Here is a 21314-nt window from a genome sequence, read left to right as displayed (position 1 = left end):
GGCGTGGCGGTCACTGCTATTCTTCTCGCCGCGGGGGTCTCAATAGGGGTTGTCGTCGGTTCAATCACAAACGCTTTGAAAGCCACCGGAAAAGCTTTGGGAAAAGGCCTAAAAGATATTGGCGCGAAACTTGGTTCTCTGCTGCCCGGGCTTATTGGATCGATTGCGACTTTTCTATCCAAAGCTGCGGGCCAAGCCGTCGGGTTTCTGGCTGAGAACACCTGGCTGCTGATTCTTGCCACGGTGGCCTTTTTGTTCGAAAAATATTTTAAGAAGCAGCGGTAGCTTACCGCCAAGCCGTGAACAGCAAAGCCGATAATCCTACTACACCGACAATTACCGATGTTTTGTTTATTTCATGTTGCGGTGTTTTATCTGGAGCCTTGGGCTCTATTTTTTGCGCCGTTGGCTGTGCTTGCTGAGTTTCGGTCGAAGCTGATTTCCTTGATTCGGATGTTGAGGCTTTGTGAATCGGGTTGGAAGGATGGCTGTTGGGAGGGTTAATTTTTGACGGGCCGCCTGCCATTAGTTTGAGCGCAGCTTTTTTTGTGTCTGGATTTACCTCGTTGTTAACGCCAAGCTGCATTCCAGGAACCGCCTGTTTCAGCTTGTTGTTGTAACCGACCATGTTTTCGGTGTTGATTATCATTTGCGCGAGCATAAGCCAGGCCATGGGGGCTACAGCAAGATTGAGCCTAACCTTCGCTTGATCCACCGAGAGCTGGTACCTTTGCACGCTCTTGGCCAGGTCAGGCTCTCTGATCGCGTCTTCCACCAAAACAAGAAACTCGCTTTGGGCTTCTTTTGCTCTCCCTCCTTCGCCAAGAATACTGCTGCGCACATTAACCTGCGCGCCCAGAACGCAGTAAACAAAGGCTTCGATTGACTGATTTATTCTCGACAATCCGGCCTGCGTCAAATCAGATGCTGTGTTTGGCGCGAACCAGTCCGATTGAGTATCAGAAGGGGCGCCCGGCTCGATGTAATAAATCAGGTTTCCTTGAATCGCTTTCCCACCTTCATCACTGAATTTGTTCCATCCCGGGTATAGGTAGGTTAGTTTTCGACGCGCCGCCCGCATAGACGTAAACGCTTCTAAGCCCGTGGTTTGCCCCGTGTGTGAAGCGAAAATCGCTCGAGGGGTCTAAGCCGAACTCGTTGCATAGCCTTTTGTACGAAGCAACCGCATAATGATTATCGAATTGGTTGAAAGGCGGATCTCCGAGCAAAGCGCTCATGCTCTGAATTCCTCCTAGCTGGTACAAAATGCGCCTGACGGTGAAATACACGTGGAAGGTGTAAAAAGCTCTTATCTGCGGGGGGAGATTTATTCCATTGTCAAAGATGTCGCGAGTAATTCCGCACCCCTGTGTCGCGCAGAAAACCGCGAAGTTGAGCTGTTGCGGCCAATATTTCATGTCAGGCCCTCCTAACCAGTGTTTTGATTCGGCTCCAGAAGTGTGCCTGAGTTTGGTTTTTTGGAATATTTCTCTGAATTTTGCTGTGAAATATTGGTCAGGCGTGACGTAGATTTTGATTTCGGCGTTGAATATTTTCTTCAAGCTTGGCGCTTTTCCGTCGAAAGGTTCCGCAGGGATGGGTAAAGAAACTTTTGAACCAAGTGACGACAATTGATAAGGAAAACCCCGATGTCTCCCAAACCGAGCGCCTGTTTCATTTCCGCACTCCAATACCGCCTGTCTGAACCGAAGACGCTTTGTAACGAGCCTTCGCTTTCTTTGAAAAACACCTCTGCGGTTGCGTTATTTTTCTCGTCGATGCTTTCTTGTGAAACGAACCGGCTTTTTTCCGCTTTTGGAAAGTGGTTTAAAAAGTTTGTCCACGCCTTTTCCTTTGCGATTGCCGCTTTTTCACAAACTCAGGATCTTCCCACATATTCGCCATTGTATTTGAACACAATTTTGTTTGTTAAATATAAAATGGTTGTTCTCACTATTGCCACACAAGAGAACGGAGAGACTATCTATTTTGAAGACCCGATACCGAAAGTACAGTTCATGAAACTCATATCTTGTAGTTTATTCAACAGCTGGGACATTTTGAAAAAAGAAGGTTCAGCCTCCTTGGGAGATAAAGACAAAGATAAAGCTTTATCAATTAGTAAATTACTCCCAGGGCATTACAATTTAGAAAGCTTGGCAAAAGAAATAGACGGTCTGTTCGACAAATATGGCTATAAACAGTTGGAAACAGAAATAAATCAACCTGTTGGCCAGCTTGTAATCAAAAATTTTGGGGCAAAACCGATTGAATTGATCGCGATTTAGCCAATTTGCTTGGTATTGGGCGAAAGTTGAATCTTATAACATTCGTAAAAAGGCTTAGATATCCAACTACATATTTTATTCATTGTGATTTGATCGACAAAGAACGGAATCTGTTCAATGGCAAAAAGTCAGATATCTTAGCCCTGTTTGATATAAAAGGGAAGCCTTTTGAAAAGGTAAGCTACCAGGGTTCTCCGCAACAGGTTTTGCGTGACTGCTCTACAGACAAGTTTATAAATAGCATCACTATTAGCGTCAAAGATAAAAATGGCGAACTCTTTGATTTCAAGGGCTTCCCGCTTCTTTTTGAATTAGAGTTAAAGTAGATTTCTTTTATATACACGATGTCTTCAGCGAATGTGTTACCTTCCGCTCCTCCTGCCGAGCCTCTTTATCCAGTACTGGCGGCGCCTTCTGAAAATTTCCGCTTGCAAAAGATCAACGAGATTTCCAACACTTTGGACCGTGAGGTCGGCCACTATCGCCTCGTTGCTAAAAAATACAAACGGGCAAGAAAATTAGTTAATTGGAGTGCTGCCGGCTCCAGTGTTCTCTCGGCAGCGTTTTCCAGCGCTAGTTTTGGCTCCGCTCTGTCTTTGGTTGGCCTACCGGCAACAGTTCCTTTAGGCGGCGCTGGGGGGTGTTTCGCTCTCGTTTCTTCGGGGCTGATAATCGTCAGCAAAAAACTTGATTCTAAAATAAAAAAACATCAAGAGATTACCACGCTCGCCGTTGCCAAGCGGGATACAATCAACAGATTGCTCTCCAAAGCTTTGTGTCTTCCCACGAGTTTGACACCATCCTTTCCGAGTTTCAACAGTATAACGCACTGAAGGAACAAGTCCGAGCAAAGATGCTTCGCCAACCATCAAATAGAAAGCTTGCTGATGTTGATGTTCAGAAATGGAGAAAAGACATTCGCGACAGACTTGAAGCTGAACTGATAAAAAAAATAACAGACCCCTCCACTTCGAACTGACTTTTAGAAACAGACGGTTTAATTTGCATATTATAAAAAACATGCTTGTCAGTTTCCACTTGATTGCGTTTCTCGTCCACGAATATTTCACATCTGAGTGGCAAAAAAAATGTTCCTGATATAACGCGCGAGATTGTTTCTGCTATGCTTGATGCCGATGAGGTTTTTTACTAGGAAACACCCGCCTTTTTTTTCACACTTGTGATGTTTGCTTTTCGCTAACGCTCCCTGCCAAAAAGGAACCATTCATGCCAATCATAACCATCACAGGAGCATACTTTTAAAAAATTCTTGTACTTAGCGCTGTTTTCTATGAGAGGCGGGATTAGCGATACTTTATGAAGAGTTCCCTCACTTTCGAAACATGGGAAACAACAACCCTCGAAATAGCAGTTCGGAAATTCAAAGCAAATTATCGTTGGTACAATCTGCTGCATGTATTGACAGAAAGGCAGTTTTGAAATATGCTCCTGTACCTTTTCCCAGCCCAAATCCGCTCGCCGCCTAAGTTTTGTGGCGATATATGCCCTCAGGATTTTCTCACGAAGCTCTGGAGTGAGGTTTTGAATGGCCTCGGAAAGTTGGCAGTTGTTTGTTCCACGAACCATGGCCGCCTCTCGAACGATATAACGCTGGTGTCGTTGTGTCTAAATTGTAAAACCCCTCTCTAGCAGTATATCAGTAGTATATCCGGAATTAAACAAATCATGTTTTGAATCAATTAGGCTCTTTTTCTTATTTTAAGCCCCCCACCGACCCAACAACCGAGCTTGTGAGGTTATTAGCCGCACACCTCAATCTGATTTCTCTGGGAGTTCCCCGCGGTTTATACCTCCGCTTAGTTTAGATAAAACTAAAACTTCTTCATTATTAAAGAAAAGCCACCTGAGAATTCGTTACTCACAATAAAATATTTTGTGTGTAAGCCAGTATTCAATGTTAACATTTAAAATTACAAGCCATGCAAGGTAAAGACAAAAAGTTAAACACAGTAGTTTATTGTGACTTTAAATGTCAAAATCATGCAAATTGGTTGGTTACACGGCATGTTTAGGGATCTGTTTTTAGTAAGCTAATTCTACCATTACTGTGCCGGTGACTACGACGGCTAACAAAGTGAACCAAGCTAAGAAAGGCTTAGTATCAACAGACTGCGATACCGTTCAATCAGTGACTGAGGTATAGTAGCTATGGATTTCCACTACATCCTAAATACACTTAGCCTGCGAAAACAGCCGTGTTTTCTATTCGAATGTTGTTTTTAATTTCCGGCCCAGGCTGAATATTCTTATTCTTCTGACGATTTTAGGCTGAAATTATCCTTATGAATATTCTTAGATTATAGTCACATTGGAGCCAGACTGCAGGCAACAGAGCCTGATATCATAGTTAGTAGAGGGGACTACGCTGATATGCAACTCGTAACGTCTCGTCGAGATCTTTTTGGCATCGAACATCGTCTAGTGCTGTTTTAGTTGTGTTTTGGCTAGTTTTGCTGTTTAGAGTTAGAAAGAATTTTGTACGGTTTAGTTAAAAATATATAATTTTATTGTATTTTACAAATTTTCAACACACCAAATTATCTCAGTCGGGTTTGTTCTAAAGATTTCGCAAATCTCAGCTTCGTTACTCTTATAAAATTAATTGCTGTAAAAAAAATTAAAAAGAGTGCAGCTGCTTCAATTTGACTTCAAGTAATTTCGGTCAATATTCAGATGAAATGACAGACAATTTCATGCAGGGAGCTTTGTTTTTGATAAGTTAAACAAAGGAGATCAAATAAACTCTTCGTCTTCGGAGATCGTAGCTTGATTAGAAATATAACACGAACAGCGGTGATAAAATTTTTAAAAATATGCATTTTATGAACTTGACGTTTCGTATGCTAGTCAATATACGTTTTCAAAAGTATAACCCTTAAAATGTTTTGGAAAGCTGTTTATACCGTATCAATGGGGGTCTGGAACCTAGACAGAGAACATCTGCACTAGAAATTTAAGACGTTTCAAACGGAAACTGTCTGTAAATTGACACTATGGAAAAGCTTTCTTAATTGACGTCATTCCTCAGAATTGCATTTTGGTTCTTGAAAGCGTAAGGTGAATGGTTCAAATATAAACGTTTCTCAAAGCAGATAATTTCTGGAATTATGGGGTTTATTGAAGGTCTTCGTGCTCCTAAACGAGCACGGGGACCCCCCTGTTTTATTTCAAATTTTAAGTTCTTTTGATATAAGAAGCCAACAGGTAAAGTTTGAAAGAAAATCTATTGTGACCTCTATTTCGATGGAATTACCTTAAGTAAAAGCTTTTCACTGCTGACATTGCATGGCATTCAATGGATTATGCTGGCCGCAACTCCTGAATAAACAAGGTCTCCTTAACATCACAATATGGTAGTCAGTCTTGCCGGTCGCCAAAATGTCAAAATGGTCCCATTTGATGTTGTGACCAGTTGTTTTAACGTGATCAGCAATAGCAGAAGAGTGATCATGTTTCAAAACGGCCTTGAAATGTTCCGTTTTTCGGTGGTGAAGTCTTCGCTTCGTTTTCCCAAAGTAAAAGTCATTGCAGTTTTGTATTCATCATCATCATCATCATCATCATCATCATCATTTCTCTTCGCGCCAGTAGGCGCATAAGGCCGTCACGCTTTCCGACCAACATTCCCTGTTCCGTGCCACCGCTTTGGCTACTTCCCAGCTCTTCCACCCCGCCTTGTTTAGTTTTGTATTCGCATGGTGTAAATGAATCCCATTTGGTGTAGAGTCTAGTAAACGCTGCCCAAACAACACTTTCATCACGTCTCTTTACCGGAAGAAGACATTTACAGGACTCTGTACCAATGGGATTCATTTACACCGCGCAAATACAAAATCAACTTTATCCGCACGCTAACCTGTCGATGCTTCCGTATTTGCTCTTCCACTTCATTGTTACAATCCGCTGTCGAGGATCTCAAAAGGCTTTTGGTGCAAAATGGCTACCCTCAGGGCATCTCACTTTTAATATCAATGATGTCCTGAACAAGAACAAGAACAAGCCAAATGAACCCGTAGCAACAGTCCCCAAGAAAGATGTTGTTATTTTATTACCTTATGTAGGTCTCCATAGCAACCATGTTACTAAGCGTCTAAAATCTTGTGTTAATCGTTTCTACTGTTCAGTGTTAATGTCAGAGTTATTTTTCACAACACCCAGCGCATCAAATCCTTCTTCCCATACAAGGACCGTTTCAACCGATCACAATTGTCCAAAGTCATTTATAAAGCTAGTTGCTGGGGCTGTAAAGATTTTTACATTGGGAAAACGAAGCGAAGACTTCACGACCGGAAAACGGAACATTTCAAGGCTTTTTTGAAACTTGACACGAGGCACGAGCAAAGCCTTCAGCGAATACGCCGGCTCTAAGCCAATCAAACTGAAGCAATTTTACCCGTCATACTACAAGAATCAGATGTCAATGCGATATGTAAAAGCCAACCCCATATGTTGACATTTTGCCGCCAAAATTATCACTAATCTGCCCAATAAAAATTGCCCCTATCAGATATGTGTATTTAACTGGAGTTAAGAACAATTTGATCAGTCTTGCTTGTCAATTTTGCGTGAATCAGATGTAAATGCGATAGGTAAAAGCCAGCCCCATATGTTGACATTTTGCCGCCAAAATTATCACCAATCTGCCAGAGAAAAAATGGCCTCTATCAGATATGTGTATTTAACTGGAGTTAAGAACATTTTGATCAGTCTTGCTTGTCATTTTTGCGTGAGTTTTAATGATTTTAACTGAAGTGAAATTTTAAGAGAGCGAATGTGCCACTGCGGAAAAAGTTGAACCACCTCTAACTTGTAAGAGGGATTTGTTAGACCCGGGTGGGAGAAGGAAAGACGGTCTAGGATAATTGTATGCACATGCTCGTTTTGAATGTTGTTTGTTTGCGAAGGGGGGAATTTAAAAAAAGGAGAAGCCGGAGATGAACAACTGGGGCAAGGAAGAGACCTAGACAAAATGCTGGGTCCAGGATTTGGACCGACCAGGCCGCATTTGGATGGGTTTGTCGGGGGGAGGGGGGGGGAGGGGATGGTGGGGAAGCGGTGGTTGGAGCTCTGACCACTGCTCCACCTCTTGTAAGAACGGAAGCTTATCGGGGATTTCGAAACGACGACCTTCCACAAAATGAACAGAATATAAGATATATTTCTCAGCATTGAATATGTTTCCCTGTTTTTTGCCAGGTGTTTTGGAGACAAAGCTAAAATGGTGGGCTTGATGTTCTTGCTTGTCATGTTTGTAACACCAAGTGTCCCTCAACAATGCAGCGAACCTGTACGTTCCATAAAAGGAAAGTACTTGTCTGGCCACGTGATGTTAAACGGAAGCGCAGATGGTTTTGGCGACTGCTTGGTCAACTGTTCGCTTAACCCACGATGTAAAAGCGTCAACTTCCGGTTTAAAGACCTGCTCTGTGAACTGAACGAGGCCGATAGATTCACGCACCCATGGGATTATGGGTCGAAAGATGGGCATGCGTACAGCGACTACCCTTTTAAGGTTATATCACTACTCAGGGCCGTTGCCAGAAACAAATTATAACTGAGGCAATTTCCATGAAAAAATTATGACTGGGCAATGTCCATGGTTAAATTCCCTTCCTAGGTATTTAGAGTGTATATGATGACTATAACCAAAAACAGGAAAAAATGACTGAGGCAAATGCCTCTGTTTGCCTGTTACTGTCTACAGCCCTGATGACTATCTTATACTTCATTAGCTCACTCCACTAGCTTAAGGTCTCGTAATAGAAATCTAATACTGTTACTTCAGCCAGGTATAGTCTATTAATAAAGGAGGGAACATAACGATTTATGGTAGAATATAACTGTAACCAGTTTAACACGTTCAATTTTGTGCGGTTTTACACCCGTTGAAAGGAGAACGACAGAAATTCCTTTGCGCGTTTCGGAGAGAAATTTACGTTTAATCATCATGTGGGAGAAATGAGAAATTATAACTATGACTTAATTAGAATTAATTTTCTTTAATTATTTATGCATTTATGTACGTCTTTATTTATTTATTTATTTATTTATTTATTTAGTTAGTTAGTTAGTTATGTAATTGCATCTATCTACTGTTGGAAATCTCTCTATCGTCTAAACGAGGAGGTGCAGAGAATCTCTTTATGAGGTTTTCATTTCTTGTACTTGTCTTGCACGTTCTCTGTCCAACTTCTACTGCTTCTACTAAATTACTTGACCAACAAATGCACACGCACTTAAATAGCCTATCGGTAGCCATGTGTAGGCCACACGAGACGAATTGACCATGGAGGATTAAACATCCTTTTTAAAATACTAACCTAGGCGGCTCTCAGAAGTATACTACAAAGTTCTTGAAACAACCAATAGAAACTTAAGTTTAGAGAACAAGAAACCTGAACAGGATCTTTGTGGGAGATTCAGAGCAAGGCCAGTAGACAAAGCCAAACATGACCATTGATGGGGTATTGTCCGGAGCTTAAGTGTTCTCGGTAAAACAAGATAGACAACTTTAAGTCACAAGACTCACTGTGTGGGCGGTCGGGCCCTCGAATCAGAGACTAACGCCGGTGGTAACTACAAAACAATAAATAATCGGTGATCAAGAACCAAAATTGAATAAAGATTATTGAGCTTCATAACCTGTCTATATTTATGTATTTATTTAATCTTTGTTTATCAAGTTTCAATGTAGTTTTAGCCCATTTTATATTATTGTACCTTTTTAGTTTTTAACACTTTAATTTTGTATGATCGTATATTCATGTAACCTGTGCAATATTGTCAGAGATCGTACGATCGAAAACCTCGACGGCTCTGGATACGACCAGAACAAATACCCGGTGGGACAACATGATAGACAACAATTGCGAGGTCAGCGAACGGAAAGGAAACTTCAGACTGTCTCAGTCTACCCCTAGCCTTCTTTTTGGCGGCATTTTGTTTCTCGTTGTCGAGGGAACGAATAGCTTGTTAACCATTCCATCATAAATGTTCCCAGAGTTAACGCCAGTGCAAACGGTGAGGAATCCGAATATCCTTTCGTTGTAATCGCCTACGAATCCGAATACTCTAAAACTAATGAATCCGGAAACATTTTCGAATTCGGAAAAAAAACTCTCCTCTGGTGTGAACGTAGCCTTACTGTGTGGAATATTTTTTACATTACAAACCAGAAAATGGTGACAAGTAAAGGATTCTTTTTTCTTCCTTGATGTGAAGATAGTCATCAAGTCGTTGGCCTTGAATACTTCGCTTTGTCATGTTTCTTTCTTTGCTGCAATGGTGATGGACAATATAAAGGATTTCACACGGGTTCTTTATATTAAATTGTACATACTTTGTAAAGTAATGTATCAGCCCCTGTTCTATCCCCATAATGTTCGGCCGGTTGTCAATGCTATCCAACAGTTGTGAGGGAAGTGGCACGAAATCCCTGAACAAAAATGCATCGTGGGAACCCATGTAGTGTGATGTCGGTCCACAGAAGTCTCCGGTGTTGCAGAGACGCACGTTTTTGGAAGTTTCATGCCTGGTCAATGCGTGCATTCTTTTCCTGTTCAAAATGCTTACGTTTAGTTGCTCAAACCCTTTATCCACATAACAGTCTGCGTTCATTATCATTACATTTCTACGTAGCAAGTTGTCCGAAGCGTACTGGAAGGCGTCTTTGTAGTGCATGCGCCGACCAAGAAAATGAAAATTTAATTTTCTGTCCTCGCGCAAATTCTTGACGTCGTCAGGATCCGTGTCACTTTCACAGAAGATATGGATTTTCTCAACCTGGAAAAAATCAAGGAAATTTACGCTCCATAAGCCACGTGCAGATGGTCTCCATATAAGAATACATAACTCATTTACACCAAAGTTGGAATGCCTGCTGTGATTTCTAACTTCAACATCACAGTTTACCCAGCAAATCATTAGACTCCCCAGACAAGAGGTCGCATTCTTATTGTAGGTTTTCGACTCGACCTAGCTTGCAACTGGGGATAATACGGAGTAGTCTTTGCAAATGCAAATCACATAAAGAAGGATTCCACCAAAAGAACGAGCAACAATGCAAGTGGACAAAAACCTCGTACTGAAATTTCTCAACAACTCCAAATGTCGAAAACAAAGTTTGAAGTTCATGTGAAACACTTTACCTGTGTTTGCACAATTTCTCGGAACTTTGCAATTTATTTTCTCGAGTTCTCATGGGAAATTGTTTTTGGTGCTATTTCAGGCAACTATATTAGGCACGACGAAGGCGCCGGAGTCGCGCAAGATGGCGGCCCTACTCCAACTAATAGGCTGACAGAGACATGCAGCGTTGGTTTACAGCGTCCTCCTTTGAAATTGGACATCCCTGTTGTGGTTAAATGACACCTGTCAAATCAAGGTATCCGCTGACCAGTATCACGAAAAAATATGGCGGGCTCAAGTTTAAAGCTCATCGAGGACGCGTGTTTTTGAAGTTGACCGCTGACCGAGTGCTGGTTTTTGATTGGATCGTAGGCTATTCGGAAGCCAGTAACTCTAACCCAGGGTTAAAGGTTAACCAAAGTATAATTGCTTAATATACAAATGCTTTTCACTTCTTCTGTTTGAGCTCGAGTGTATTTTGAGATTATTCAAACTGAGAACAGAAGGCCAAGCAATATACAGAAAACTTCACCGCAAATTTACAAACTCAATTCAAAATTCTCGCTTATCCTAAAAAATGTAAAAAGAACTGTAATATGCGTAACATTATTCTGATACCAGATTTTTGTCCACAAGGCTGCAGCTGTTTGAGAGAAGTCCAAAAAACAGAATACATTGACCCATGGCGAGTTTAAACCTTGAATTCTCTCACTCGATTCAGCATCGAACATGCTGACATCCGGCTGACACCATTATCTTGACAAAGACAGTGCTCCGTGTGAGCTGTTACGAGAAAGGAAAAACAAGTCAAGATGAATTCGAAAACTGGAGAGTCCACAAAGTTCTTAGACAGCTTTGGGATTTTGTTGACGATCAAAACCACGTTTAGAAACTAAGGGACTTGTGACTGTCTATTTTTTAAGTTAAAATGTCAAATAGTTGAAGATCGACATAAACTTACGTGTGGACTAATCAGGTTTCTTCTGAAGTAATAGCTGTACTCCTTTTGTCTCGAGACATATTCGCCATTTTCTGGTTCGTTTATGCTATTCAACACTGGAATCCGCACAATGAGGTGAAGTCGAGCTCCGGACGGAAGCTTTTCGGAAATATTTTGTGAGGTAGTTCTGTTTGATAAAGAATGACTGTCTAACCTCTCTGAGATGGAGCATCAAATAAGGAAAAAAAAATTTAAAAAAAGTATAATTACAATTGGCGTTGAGAGACAGTTGTACTTAAAATTATAAGAACCCGTACATTAAATCACGAATAAATACTTGAACAAAACATGAAAAATCCTAAAACCTCGAATTAAATGTAGAAAAGGTTGTGTTACGACCGCGCTAAGGATGGTGAACATGACTGACAGAAAGGGATACCGTTATCAAGGCCCTTCCCTCTGCAATGAGTTCCTCCCGCATTCTTGAGAACTTTGCCTTTTTTAAACACGTACTCCACCCTGTTAAGCCTCCATCCCATATTCAAGGCAACAATGAAGCCAAGTCAAATTATTAGAAAGAATGATTTTGAGGTACGAATACGTTGTTTGAGCTGTCTTCTCACAACATTTCCGTTGTTTTATTGGAGGTAGCTAGCGTGGCGGCGTGGTTAGGGTGTCAGAGGCCTAACTACAGGATGTGTTTTCTCTAGTCCCGAGTACTACTTCATATTATAATTGGTCAAAATTTCAACTGTCACCTAAGAAATGAATTTTTTAGGTCTGTAAAATTCGCTGATAAATGAAATATTTAATTGATGAGCTTAGAAATCGCCGAAAAACTCAGTGATATGTGAGATTCCAGGACCTATATCGAGATAATCTTCTAGCCAGTCAATTAAAATTCTCATAAAACGTGAGATATACTTTCCCTCTTACCGTCAAGTTTTCTGTTTGGCATCAATGCAAATCCAGCCAAAAGAAGGAAAATTGTTGCCTCGATCATTAGAGGCCGACTTCGGAATGACCCGCAGTAAAGAGAATATAGAAAAAGACATGAGATTTCAAATAAATATGCACCTTAACTTAAGGCGAAAGAACCTTCTGTTGTTACGGCAAACTCAAAGAGGTCACCGGCCAAATTTATAATTATTTTTACTAGGGAACGAAAAGAAGCAAGAGGACATGGGGGGAGTAGTAGACGAGGAGTAGCTGATTAGTCAACTCAGTTTAGTGGTTCGCTTGCACCAGACACTCTCCGACGGCCGAGATTTGCATTTTAAGTTTTTCATTTCCGTTGTATAAATACGCCAGACAATACGTCAGATATGCTTAAAGTTATGCCTAAAATAGGACGGTTGAGTAAAGCCCTGGTCAAACGGCGCACGATAGTCAATGATAGTTGATTCTCTCCTAGCTATCATAATATATCACCAAATATAATTCACATGGTCAAAGGGCCAAAGAAGTTCGTGATAGTTGACGATAGTTCACGTTTTTGAGTCCATTGCGTTAGGCATTAGCCTACTTGTCAAAGTATCGGAGATGTTATTTTTGTGGCTTGAGTGGCGAAGACTTGATCAAATTCTTCGGTTTTAACGGTAAAAACATTCCTACGCCCACAACAATCATTCGATCGGCTCGAAAACGCTAGTAAACCTAGAAAAGGGATTTCTCCATCTACAGTACAGGTATCCAATCCAAATGTGAAATCAGAACAGAAATATAAAGAAAAATGTAAGTTTTACGGCTTTGCTTTCTTTGTAAATTTGCCCTGATTACCTATGATGCAACTAAGAGCGTGAACCCGTCTATCCGAATGAAATTTCAACCACTCTTAGATTGACTTAGGCCCGGTTCAGACGCCGTACTTCACTTGAGCCGAATCGAATTCAATGAATTAAGTTCATGTGAAGTTCGGAGTCTGAATCAATTCGAAACGGCTTATTAAATTCGGATCGGTTCAGCCGTTCTTCAGGCCTGGCTCAGCCTGGAATAACGGCAGTGGACCGGCTTTGATTCAGGTCCAGTTCAGACGCCGTACTTCACATGAGCCGAATCGAATTCAATGAATTAAGTTCATGTGAAGTACGGCGTCTGAATCAATTCGAAACGGCTGATTGAACTCGGATCGGCTCAGCCGTTCTTCAGGCCTGGCTCAGCCGGGAATAACGGTTGTGGACAGGCTTTGATTCAGACGCCGATCTTCTCATGAGCCGAACCAAATGCATAAATTAATTTAACGTATTTTTAATGTATTTTGAAGACCTGAGTATGCGCAAAAGTATAAATTGTCTGAAGCGCATCAAAATGGTGGGTTTTGCCCGTCAGAGAAGAAGCCGATATATGCAGTTTGTCTTTTCCTTTTTTCGTGTACAGACTAGCTGCTACCCTGTTAAACAGCATCAAAATTAAATGTGCATTCATCATAGTTTTCGTGCTTGTGCTTGAATTACGTGTGAACATTGCATTTGTGAATTAACTTGAATATTGCAGTTGGGCTTTTTGCCCAAATTGTGTATTTCATGCAATACAAAAAGGATGAAAGCTGAAATTGTATGTTGAAATAAAGTTAATGTGAAGTACGACATCTGAACCAATTTATCAGTCGTCTTCTTGAAGTTATATGTAAATAGATTGATGTAGTTTGGCTCATTCTGCTCTTTTTTGTCGACTTTTCTTACATTTTTCACAGGACGGCTTTGGACTACGCCTGGTTGTAGTTAACTATGTTTATGGGAGTTCAGCACGTATCTGCGCTGATGCACTGTTATACCCTGTTGAATTTAGTTCGGCTGGAATTGAGATCGGCGTCTGAATCAATTTAGCCGGTCTAAATTGATTTGGGTCGGTCTAAATTCGAATTCGATGATTCGGCTCATGTGAAGTACGGGGTCTGAACCGGGCCTTAGACTTGAACTAAACAGAAAAACATGGAACTCGAACCTTCAGCGGTAAAAACACATTTCTCGGGTAGAGTTAGATTACAGCTTTCAAGACGACTTTAGCTTTCCAGTGCTGCTTTTTCTCTCAAAAGAAAGTTCCACCGCTCAAACAAATTCACTAAACCTCAACCGATCCTCCAGAAACCTTAAGTTCGTAGCCTAAATTACAGCACTTTGATCTGTGACTAACACCGAAAATGATCTGAACAAAGGCAAAAGAAACAATCTTACCTTCTTTGGCAATTAACAGCATTTTTTGAGAAAGAATTCTGTAAAGACCTAAACTTTTCCTCTTGATGTTTTTCTCAACTTGTGTCGCACACAGCCTAAGAATATTAATTTTTCTATGTCTTTTCTTAGCAAAAAACAATCGCCAGGTGATTTGACCAAACTCAACAAACATTCAAATATCTGTTTGCTGCTAGGGATATTAAAAGATGCAGCAATATTAAATCTTGCCCCAGCTAAAATCTGATTTTTCAATTATCAGTCTATACTCGGCCCGTCCACTTCCTTATGAGTAGTTACTAAATGAGAACGTCGATCGAACGTTAGAAGTTTAAGCATTTTTAAAAACTGTGGTTAATGAGCTTTCTGCTCTACATATCAATGCAATTAACGCCTTGAGGGCGCAATCTTGCCATCTCCAGACAGTTATTATGCAGTAGGCTGGGGTTAATGTCTTGTAATGTACTATTATGTTGCTTTTCACGACGTTGACTACCTGTCTAGTGGATCAAAACAGTTTTCAACGAGGTCCATCTGGCTCTTTTAACAGTTATCTTGACGAAAATGAGGGGCGCTATTATATAAAGTTTTATGATTCGTACCTCATTAATTTCGAGAACAGATGGCCTCAGCGAGACAAGTATTTTTTGGAGCGCAAGTATTGAAACAGGACAATGTTCTTCGATCGCAAATATAGAAGCCAGCGCAAGTGGCATCCCCCCCCAACGACAAAGAAAAGAAAGAATAAAAGAAGGCGAAGTAACCATTCTTGCTTAATTTGCGCCCGAGATCATTCTTATCTCATGTGAAGAACGCTTTTAGAAAGATTTGTGACTAACGTATATGTCAGTCAGCAAATTTTTTGATTAAGCCATGTTGGCTTGATGCAACCACTGCCAAAATGTAGAACTTGCGAAATTTTTGCCAATATTTTTCTCGCCCAAAATTAGAAAATATTCGAATTCACTCTAGTGCTAGGGTACGAGACAAAAACAGAAACCACATCCGGGACTCGAGTGGCGTACTTTCCATATCCTCACTAGTGAAGATATCGATGATTTCACTGATATCAAGTTTGTCTTTAAATTGTACTTAAATTCGTTGGTGTATGATCGAAACATCTTCGTGTCTTACTCGAAAGTCTTCGGTAATCTTCGGAAATCTTCGGAAAATGTTCGGCAACGTTCCTGTGGCCTTCGGACAAGGTTTGAAGAATTTTCGGAAATCTTCGGAAAGTGGTCGGAAATCGTCCACAAATCGTCAAAATGCCGTCATCAGCAAGTCTATGTAATAAAAAGAACACTCTACCTTAGCTCGAAAAATATCTTCTCACCACTGTGTACTATCCTCTATATATAAAGCCAGAGAGATAGAGAGTTGTCAAACTTTTTACACTCTTAGACAAAATCAGTTTTTAAACTAGGTAAATCTGACTCTTTTTAGTGTGTTTTCCAGTAAAACCCTCGTGTCTATATAATAAGTCAAATTATTAGTCAACCGAGATTAAGTACGAACATGACAGCAGGCTTTTAGTTACAGTACGCTATGGATCGTGCTTTGATTGACTAGAGTGGACGGGAGGCTTGTCCGTAGAAATAAATCTGCGTTTTCAATGTTTTACAGAAACGACGACGACGACGCCGAAAAATAAGCCAAGTAAACAATGAATTCATATTTTACCAGGGAAATTCGCAATTGTTTAGATCTATTCAGAACCCCCATGGCTCTAAAAACGTGCTCAGGCTAAAAATACATTAATGACAGCGTTCAATTCCAAATAGTTATACGAAAACTTAGCCGTCGATGTTCGCGTCCCTCAGACTACACCGAGAATTTGGTTATTTCACGTTGTTAATTTTCAGAAGAAGGCTAATTAAACGTAGAAAGATTTATAACGCACGCTGTGTACAGGTCTTAAACCTTTTGTTGGGAGACGTTTTCGTTGCCGTTGCCGTCCTGGTCTTCTTAAGCTCTCTAATAACCGTTGTTAAAAGTCTACTTTGACTGCCCATCAACCCAAAATGCTCGACAGAATTTATGGTGTACACATTAGGTGCGTTTTCGCAACGACTGTTTTACACCCGTTGAATTTAGGAGAACGACAGAAATACTGTTGAGGGTCGTGGAGTGAAATTTAAGTTCATCATATCCATCATGCGAGAGAAATGATCGAAAACAAACCGGCACAAACGTTTAAACGATTTAACATGCTAAAAACACCCACAAGAAAAATAAATGGCTTGTTCTGAAAACTCCCATACTACAAAACTACGAAGTCTTTTTTGGCCGTTTACACACAAGTGGACGAATCGGAATAAAAACTCCCCGGTTTGGTCATGTTTCCAGGTATTTTAAATCCGGACTTTCAAGTGGAAACTTTGAATTTGAAAACTTTGGAAGAGTTTTGTTTTGTGAAGGATTTTCTCTTGAACCCGGATATTTTCCTCGATCCTGCATGCGAACTTTTGAGTTTGCGGTAGAACCAAAATGGCGTATCGAGTAATGTAGTCAGGCCATGTAGTCACAATCATAAGGGACTTTCAGAAAACCACGACGGCAACGGCAACGGGAACGTCGCTAAACAAAAGGTTTAATGAGCAGAACAGTGGCTGTACGCGTACATAATAATTCTTGGTACGTATACATTTCTTTGCCGTCCTCTGCAAAACCACAACGTGAAATGACCAAAATCTGCGTTGTATGCAGAACGTGAACCACAAAGGATGATTTTTAAAATTTCTATTTCAAATTTTACGCTGTGTTCCATATTCAGTTTGGAGATACTATAAATCGTTTTCACGTGACGTCATCAAATTCTAAAATCCAAAACTAAAGAGCCACAAAAGTTTTTATCCTCGTCAGGCATAAGTTGATCTAAATTTATATTCGTTTACAACTTTTCAACTCAATAGCTTGCTTGGTTTGGAAACCAGCAAAGTTTGAAGTTCAGAATTATGGCGGTGCGTGACATGCTGCTCCGATTGCGTTTGTGGAAAAAATATCTACACTTATCTAGTGATTTTTAGCCGTTTTAAGAGTTAAAGTGTTAGGAAAAGGGCTTGTGTAAATGTTTGTTGATTTAGTCCAGGTAATCAGTTGCCTAGATAGCCAAAGTAATTTCCAGATGTTTGCACTATTTTCCGGCCGCCATGTTGGTGGAACACAAAGCTCCACCAACATGGCGGCTCCATACTGGGCTCTGTGAATTTGCGCAAACCATTTTGACGAATATCTGAAGTTTGGAAAAACGCAGAGACCCGAAACTTGGAGAAGTGTCTTCTTTAAATATCTCTTGTAACATTAAAATTTCTTGACTTTATCCACTGACTAGTTTTCGATTAATTTCTTCGTTGCGTGACAGTGAAAACAAACTAAATGACTTTAGATTATTGGGAGATTCGTAGGTAAAATATAACTGTAAGCAAGTTCCACCCATGTTGAGTACATTATTACTTGGTGTTATTCTACGCTTTCAATTCCTGCACTGGGCACCGTACGTGTCCAAGACATAAATGACCATTGAAATGTAAAGAAGAAGTCCATTGATCTTATTCGGGCTAAACTGAAGCATTGCATCTCACTAACATTCTGAGAAAGTTCTGCCATAGATTTTCGATAAGCTATTTTTCTCTAAAGCCAAAGAAACGTTTTATAATAAGATAAGTCTCAGGGCGTTTTTGCAAAAAAAACAAAAAAAAAACAAAAAAAACAGACGAATTATCTAGCTAGTTCTTCTCACAATGGCCTCCATTTGGCCCGAAGATATGCTCGAATATTTGTCCTTGTACATTGTACGTTCTTCAAAGCTCACAGTTTCCTCGAGCTCTCGGAAAACTTTTGGCTTCTCAGAAAAGTTCATTTCTGCGGACAAACATCAGAGTGTATTTTCGCGCTAAATGGAGGCTATAAATCGTTTTCACTGTCACGCAATAAAAGAATAAATCGAAAACCATCCAGTGGAAAAAGCTATGAAATTATGATGTTATAGAAGATAACCAAATAAGCCACTTCTCCAAGTGTTAGGCCTGTGCGTTTCCCCAAACTTCAGATATTCGTCGAAATGTTTCGCTGATATTTACAGAGCCCAGTATGAAAACGCCATGTTGGTGTACCTCCGTGGTACACCAATATGGCGGCCGGAAAATAGTGTAAACATCTGGAACTTACTTTGGCTATCTAGGCGACTGATTATCAGTACTGATCAAACAAGCATTTACATAAGCACTTTTCCTAATGCTTTAACTTCTAAAAAGCTCAAAATCATGGGATAAGTGTATATTTTTCGACAAACTCGATCATAGCCTTGTGTCACGCACCTCCATAACCCTGAAATTCCAAATGCTCTGGATTCCAAACGAAGAACGCTATTGAGCTGTAAAATTGTAAACGGATATAAATATACCGCCCCTTGTGCCTGATGAGGACAAAAACTTTGGTGGCTCTTTTGTTTTGGATTTTAGAAAGTGATGACGTCACATGAAACCGATCTATTGTTTATATAATGACTGGAATATTCAAGGATTTACACTATTTATGATATTTGACAATTATTTTAAATTGCACTCGTCTGAAGGCTCCTGCAATTTTGAGAGAATTTTCAAATATCACTCGTAGTGTAAATCCTTATTTGCACTCGCATTCATTCGATTACCTGTACTAATGCTGACATTCTCTGTCTATTCAAAACAGGAGACGTTTAAAGAGTTTGACATGACGCCATTATGGCTCGAGACACATGCGTCTTACATCGATAACTCGAGTGTTATAGCCGCTGACCAAATAACGTTCAACGCAGGATCAACAGACCACGCTCTCCTTTTAAGAATTCCCTTAGTGGAAGCTGGTCTCTTGGAAGATGGAACTCCGCTGAACGTTGAGATAACAGTTGCTAATGACGTCAGTATCGGCCAAAGTAGTGATAGCGATCCTCGTTATGGTGTGTCGGACGGAACCAATTTCATCGGATTTCACACAGTAGACCAAGGTAATTATGACGGCAAACACTTTTTTTATCCTTGTCATGGACTGCAAGCCACGTCCGGGAAGGCTTTGACTGGCAGAGAGGTTTTTGACCGGACATCCCCCACTCAAGTTGCGAAATTCTACCCCGATCAATTTGTCTTCACCTTTAAACTGGACAAGTCTTGGGGCTCGTGTTTCACAGCGCATGGTGGAGGCTTCATCAAGACGGTAAACTATACGAAACAACTTTTTCTCAGCCAAGGTATTTCTCTGGAGGTTTATAAAGCGCACAAACCAGAGAAAGTTGGTATCAAGTATATCGAGGTCACCGTAAGGAAAACTGGTAGTTACTAAGCCATGTTGTTAAGAGTCATATTTGTGTATTAAGATTGTGTCAGCGGTTTTTTTCTCTCATTATGAACTGTGATACTTATTAAAGTTAACGATGACAGGTCTGCAAGTGATTGTGAATAATCATGTCAGCTAAGTATGCAACTGAAACAGCTGAGAAAATAAAACCTGAAAAAAATAATTTTTGGTCTGTACGGTATTTGAACCATCAAAGCACCGGAAGCTAGTCACGTTGGGAGTTCGTGTAATATACCCCTAGATGGTCATGGGTTCGAATCCCGTCCAGGCCTAGATCTTTTCAGGCCTAATTTTCACAGTTGCCTTAGTTGTAAACATAACAGCGATCATCATTCATGTTTGGGGGCCGCGTCTTAACGACATCAGGTCCGTTAGCTGAAACTGCTTTAAACATTTGATGTCATATAATATTACGAATTTTGATGAAACTTTAACCGGTTGGAATTAAAGTAAAAACCTCAATACCTGTTTCATACGGTTTGGAGCACTACGGGCGAATTATTGGGGACTTTAAGATACCCTACGGCGAGGGGAGTGTCTAATCAGAGCGGGTCGCGGGTCGCGGGTAAATTGATGCGGGTCGTGAGTGAATTGGCGCGGGTAGTGGGTGAATTGGAGAGACAGGGTCTCATGTAGTAGGAAGATGTCCTGAGTTAAGCTAATTGTCGTAAAATTCGCTTTGTGTGCATTAGTATTTTATGTCGAAGCAAATGGTGGTCAATCTTATATATCTTTAACTCGGCCCTCCTACGCTTTTATCATATTGAAAACCTAGAAATTAATGTTTTGAGTAAGACATCACTTTGTTGGATCAACTCGTATTTGAAAATGTGAAAGCAAGCCGGATCCGTCAACCGGATTTTCTCGATATTTCCTGTGTAATGTGAAAAGTATAACAAATTCTTCGTACGTGACTGGTTACGTTATCAGTAGCCCCGTTTAAGTACCAATAGGACAATTTACGGGTCATGCTTGTAACACCCTCTGGTTTAAAAATGGTTAAAATTAAGCGTTCCCTAGCGTACATAGGCGTGATTTCTTTCCAAAGCCCTTTACGCTCTCTCACGAACCAAAAACCATTGCTACGAAGGTTAAACGTTCCCAGGATGTCCCATCGGCTGACCTATTCATCAGACTAAAAGAAGTGGCAATAAATCAAAGTATTTTTGAAATACTTAACTACCCAATGATGTACAAAATAATTAGAAATCTAGCACTAATTGCCTTGGTTTAGAAGACCTTCTTGTCAGTTTTAAAACAGTCACCGACGCGCCGTGTTTAATGTTAACCTTGAATGAAAATTAAGGCTCCTTTGAAGAAAGCTTCTTTGAACACAAGCTAACTTAACGAAATGGAACCGTTCTGGATTTGTAAGCGGGCTTGATGTTTGCCCGATTAACGTTTTAAAAACAGAACAAATAATGCTAACTTGGCAAA

The 21314-nt window shown here is 40.5% G+C and overlaps 3 protein-coding genes across 6 annotated transcripts in view; 1 reads left to right on the top strand and 2 right to left on the bottom strand.

Moving 5' to 3' along the window:
* Nucleotides 1-21314, bottom strand: part of LOC145501887 (uncharacterized) — a 237544-nt gene that overhangs the window by 13214 nt on the left and 203016 nt on the right. The window lies entirely within an intron of this gene.
* LOC145501883 (uncharacterized) lies at nucleotides 4322-20816 on the top strand. Of its 2 annotated transcripts, XM_081481272.1 has the most exons (3): nucleotides 4322-4446; nucleotides 7506-7821; nucleotides 19236-20816. In XM_081481272.1, the coding sequence occupies exons 2-3, from the start codon at nucleotides 7528-7530 to the stop codon at nucleotides 19860-19862; spliced, it is 921 nt and encodes a 306-aa protein (XP_081337398.1). In that variant the 5' UTR covers nucleotides 4322-4446; nucleotides 7506-7527; the 3' UTR covers nucleotides 19863-20816. The 2 variants fall into 2 exon arrangements, with proteins under 2 accessions (XP_081337398.1, XP_081337397.1); XM_081481271.1 differs by lacking the exon at nucleotides 4322-4446 and having other exon boundaries at nucleotides 5229-7821.
* LOC145501888 (uncharacterized) lies at nucleotides 7808-15949 on the bottom strand. The gene has a single exon (XM_081481281.1). The coding sequence runs from the start codon at nucleotides 10230-10232 to the stop codon at nucleotides 9474-9476; it is 759 nt and encodes a 252-aa protein (XP_081337407.1). The 5' UTR covers nucleotides 10233-15949; the 3' UTR covers nucleotides 7808-9473.

Source organism: Orbicella franksi, chromosome 10 (assembly GCF_964199315.1).
Source record: "Orbicella franksi chromosome 10, jaOrbFran1.1, whole genome shotgun sequence".
Lineage (NCBI taxonomy): Eukaryota > Metazoa > Cnidaria > Anthozoa > Scleractinia > Merulinidae > Orbicella > Orbicella franksi.
The sequence above is the reverse complement of the archived record's forward strand: the minus strand, read 5'-3'. Positions and strand labels throughout refer to the sequence as shown.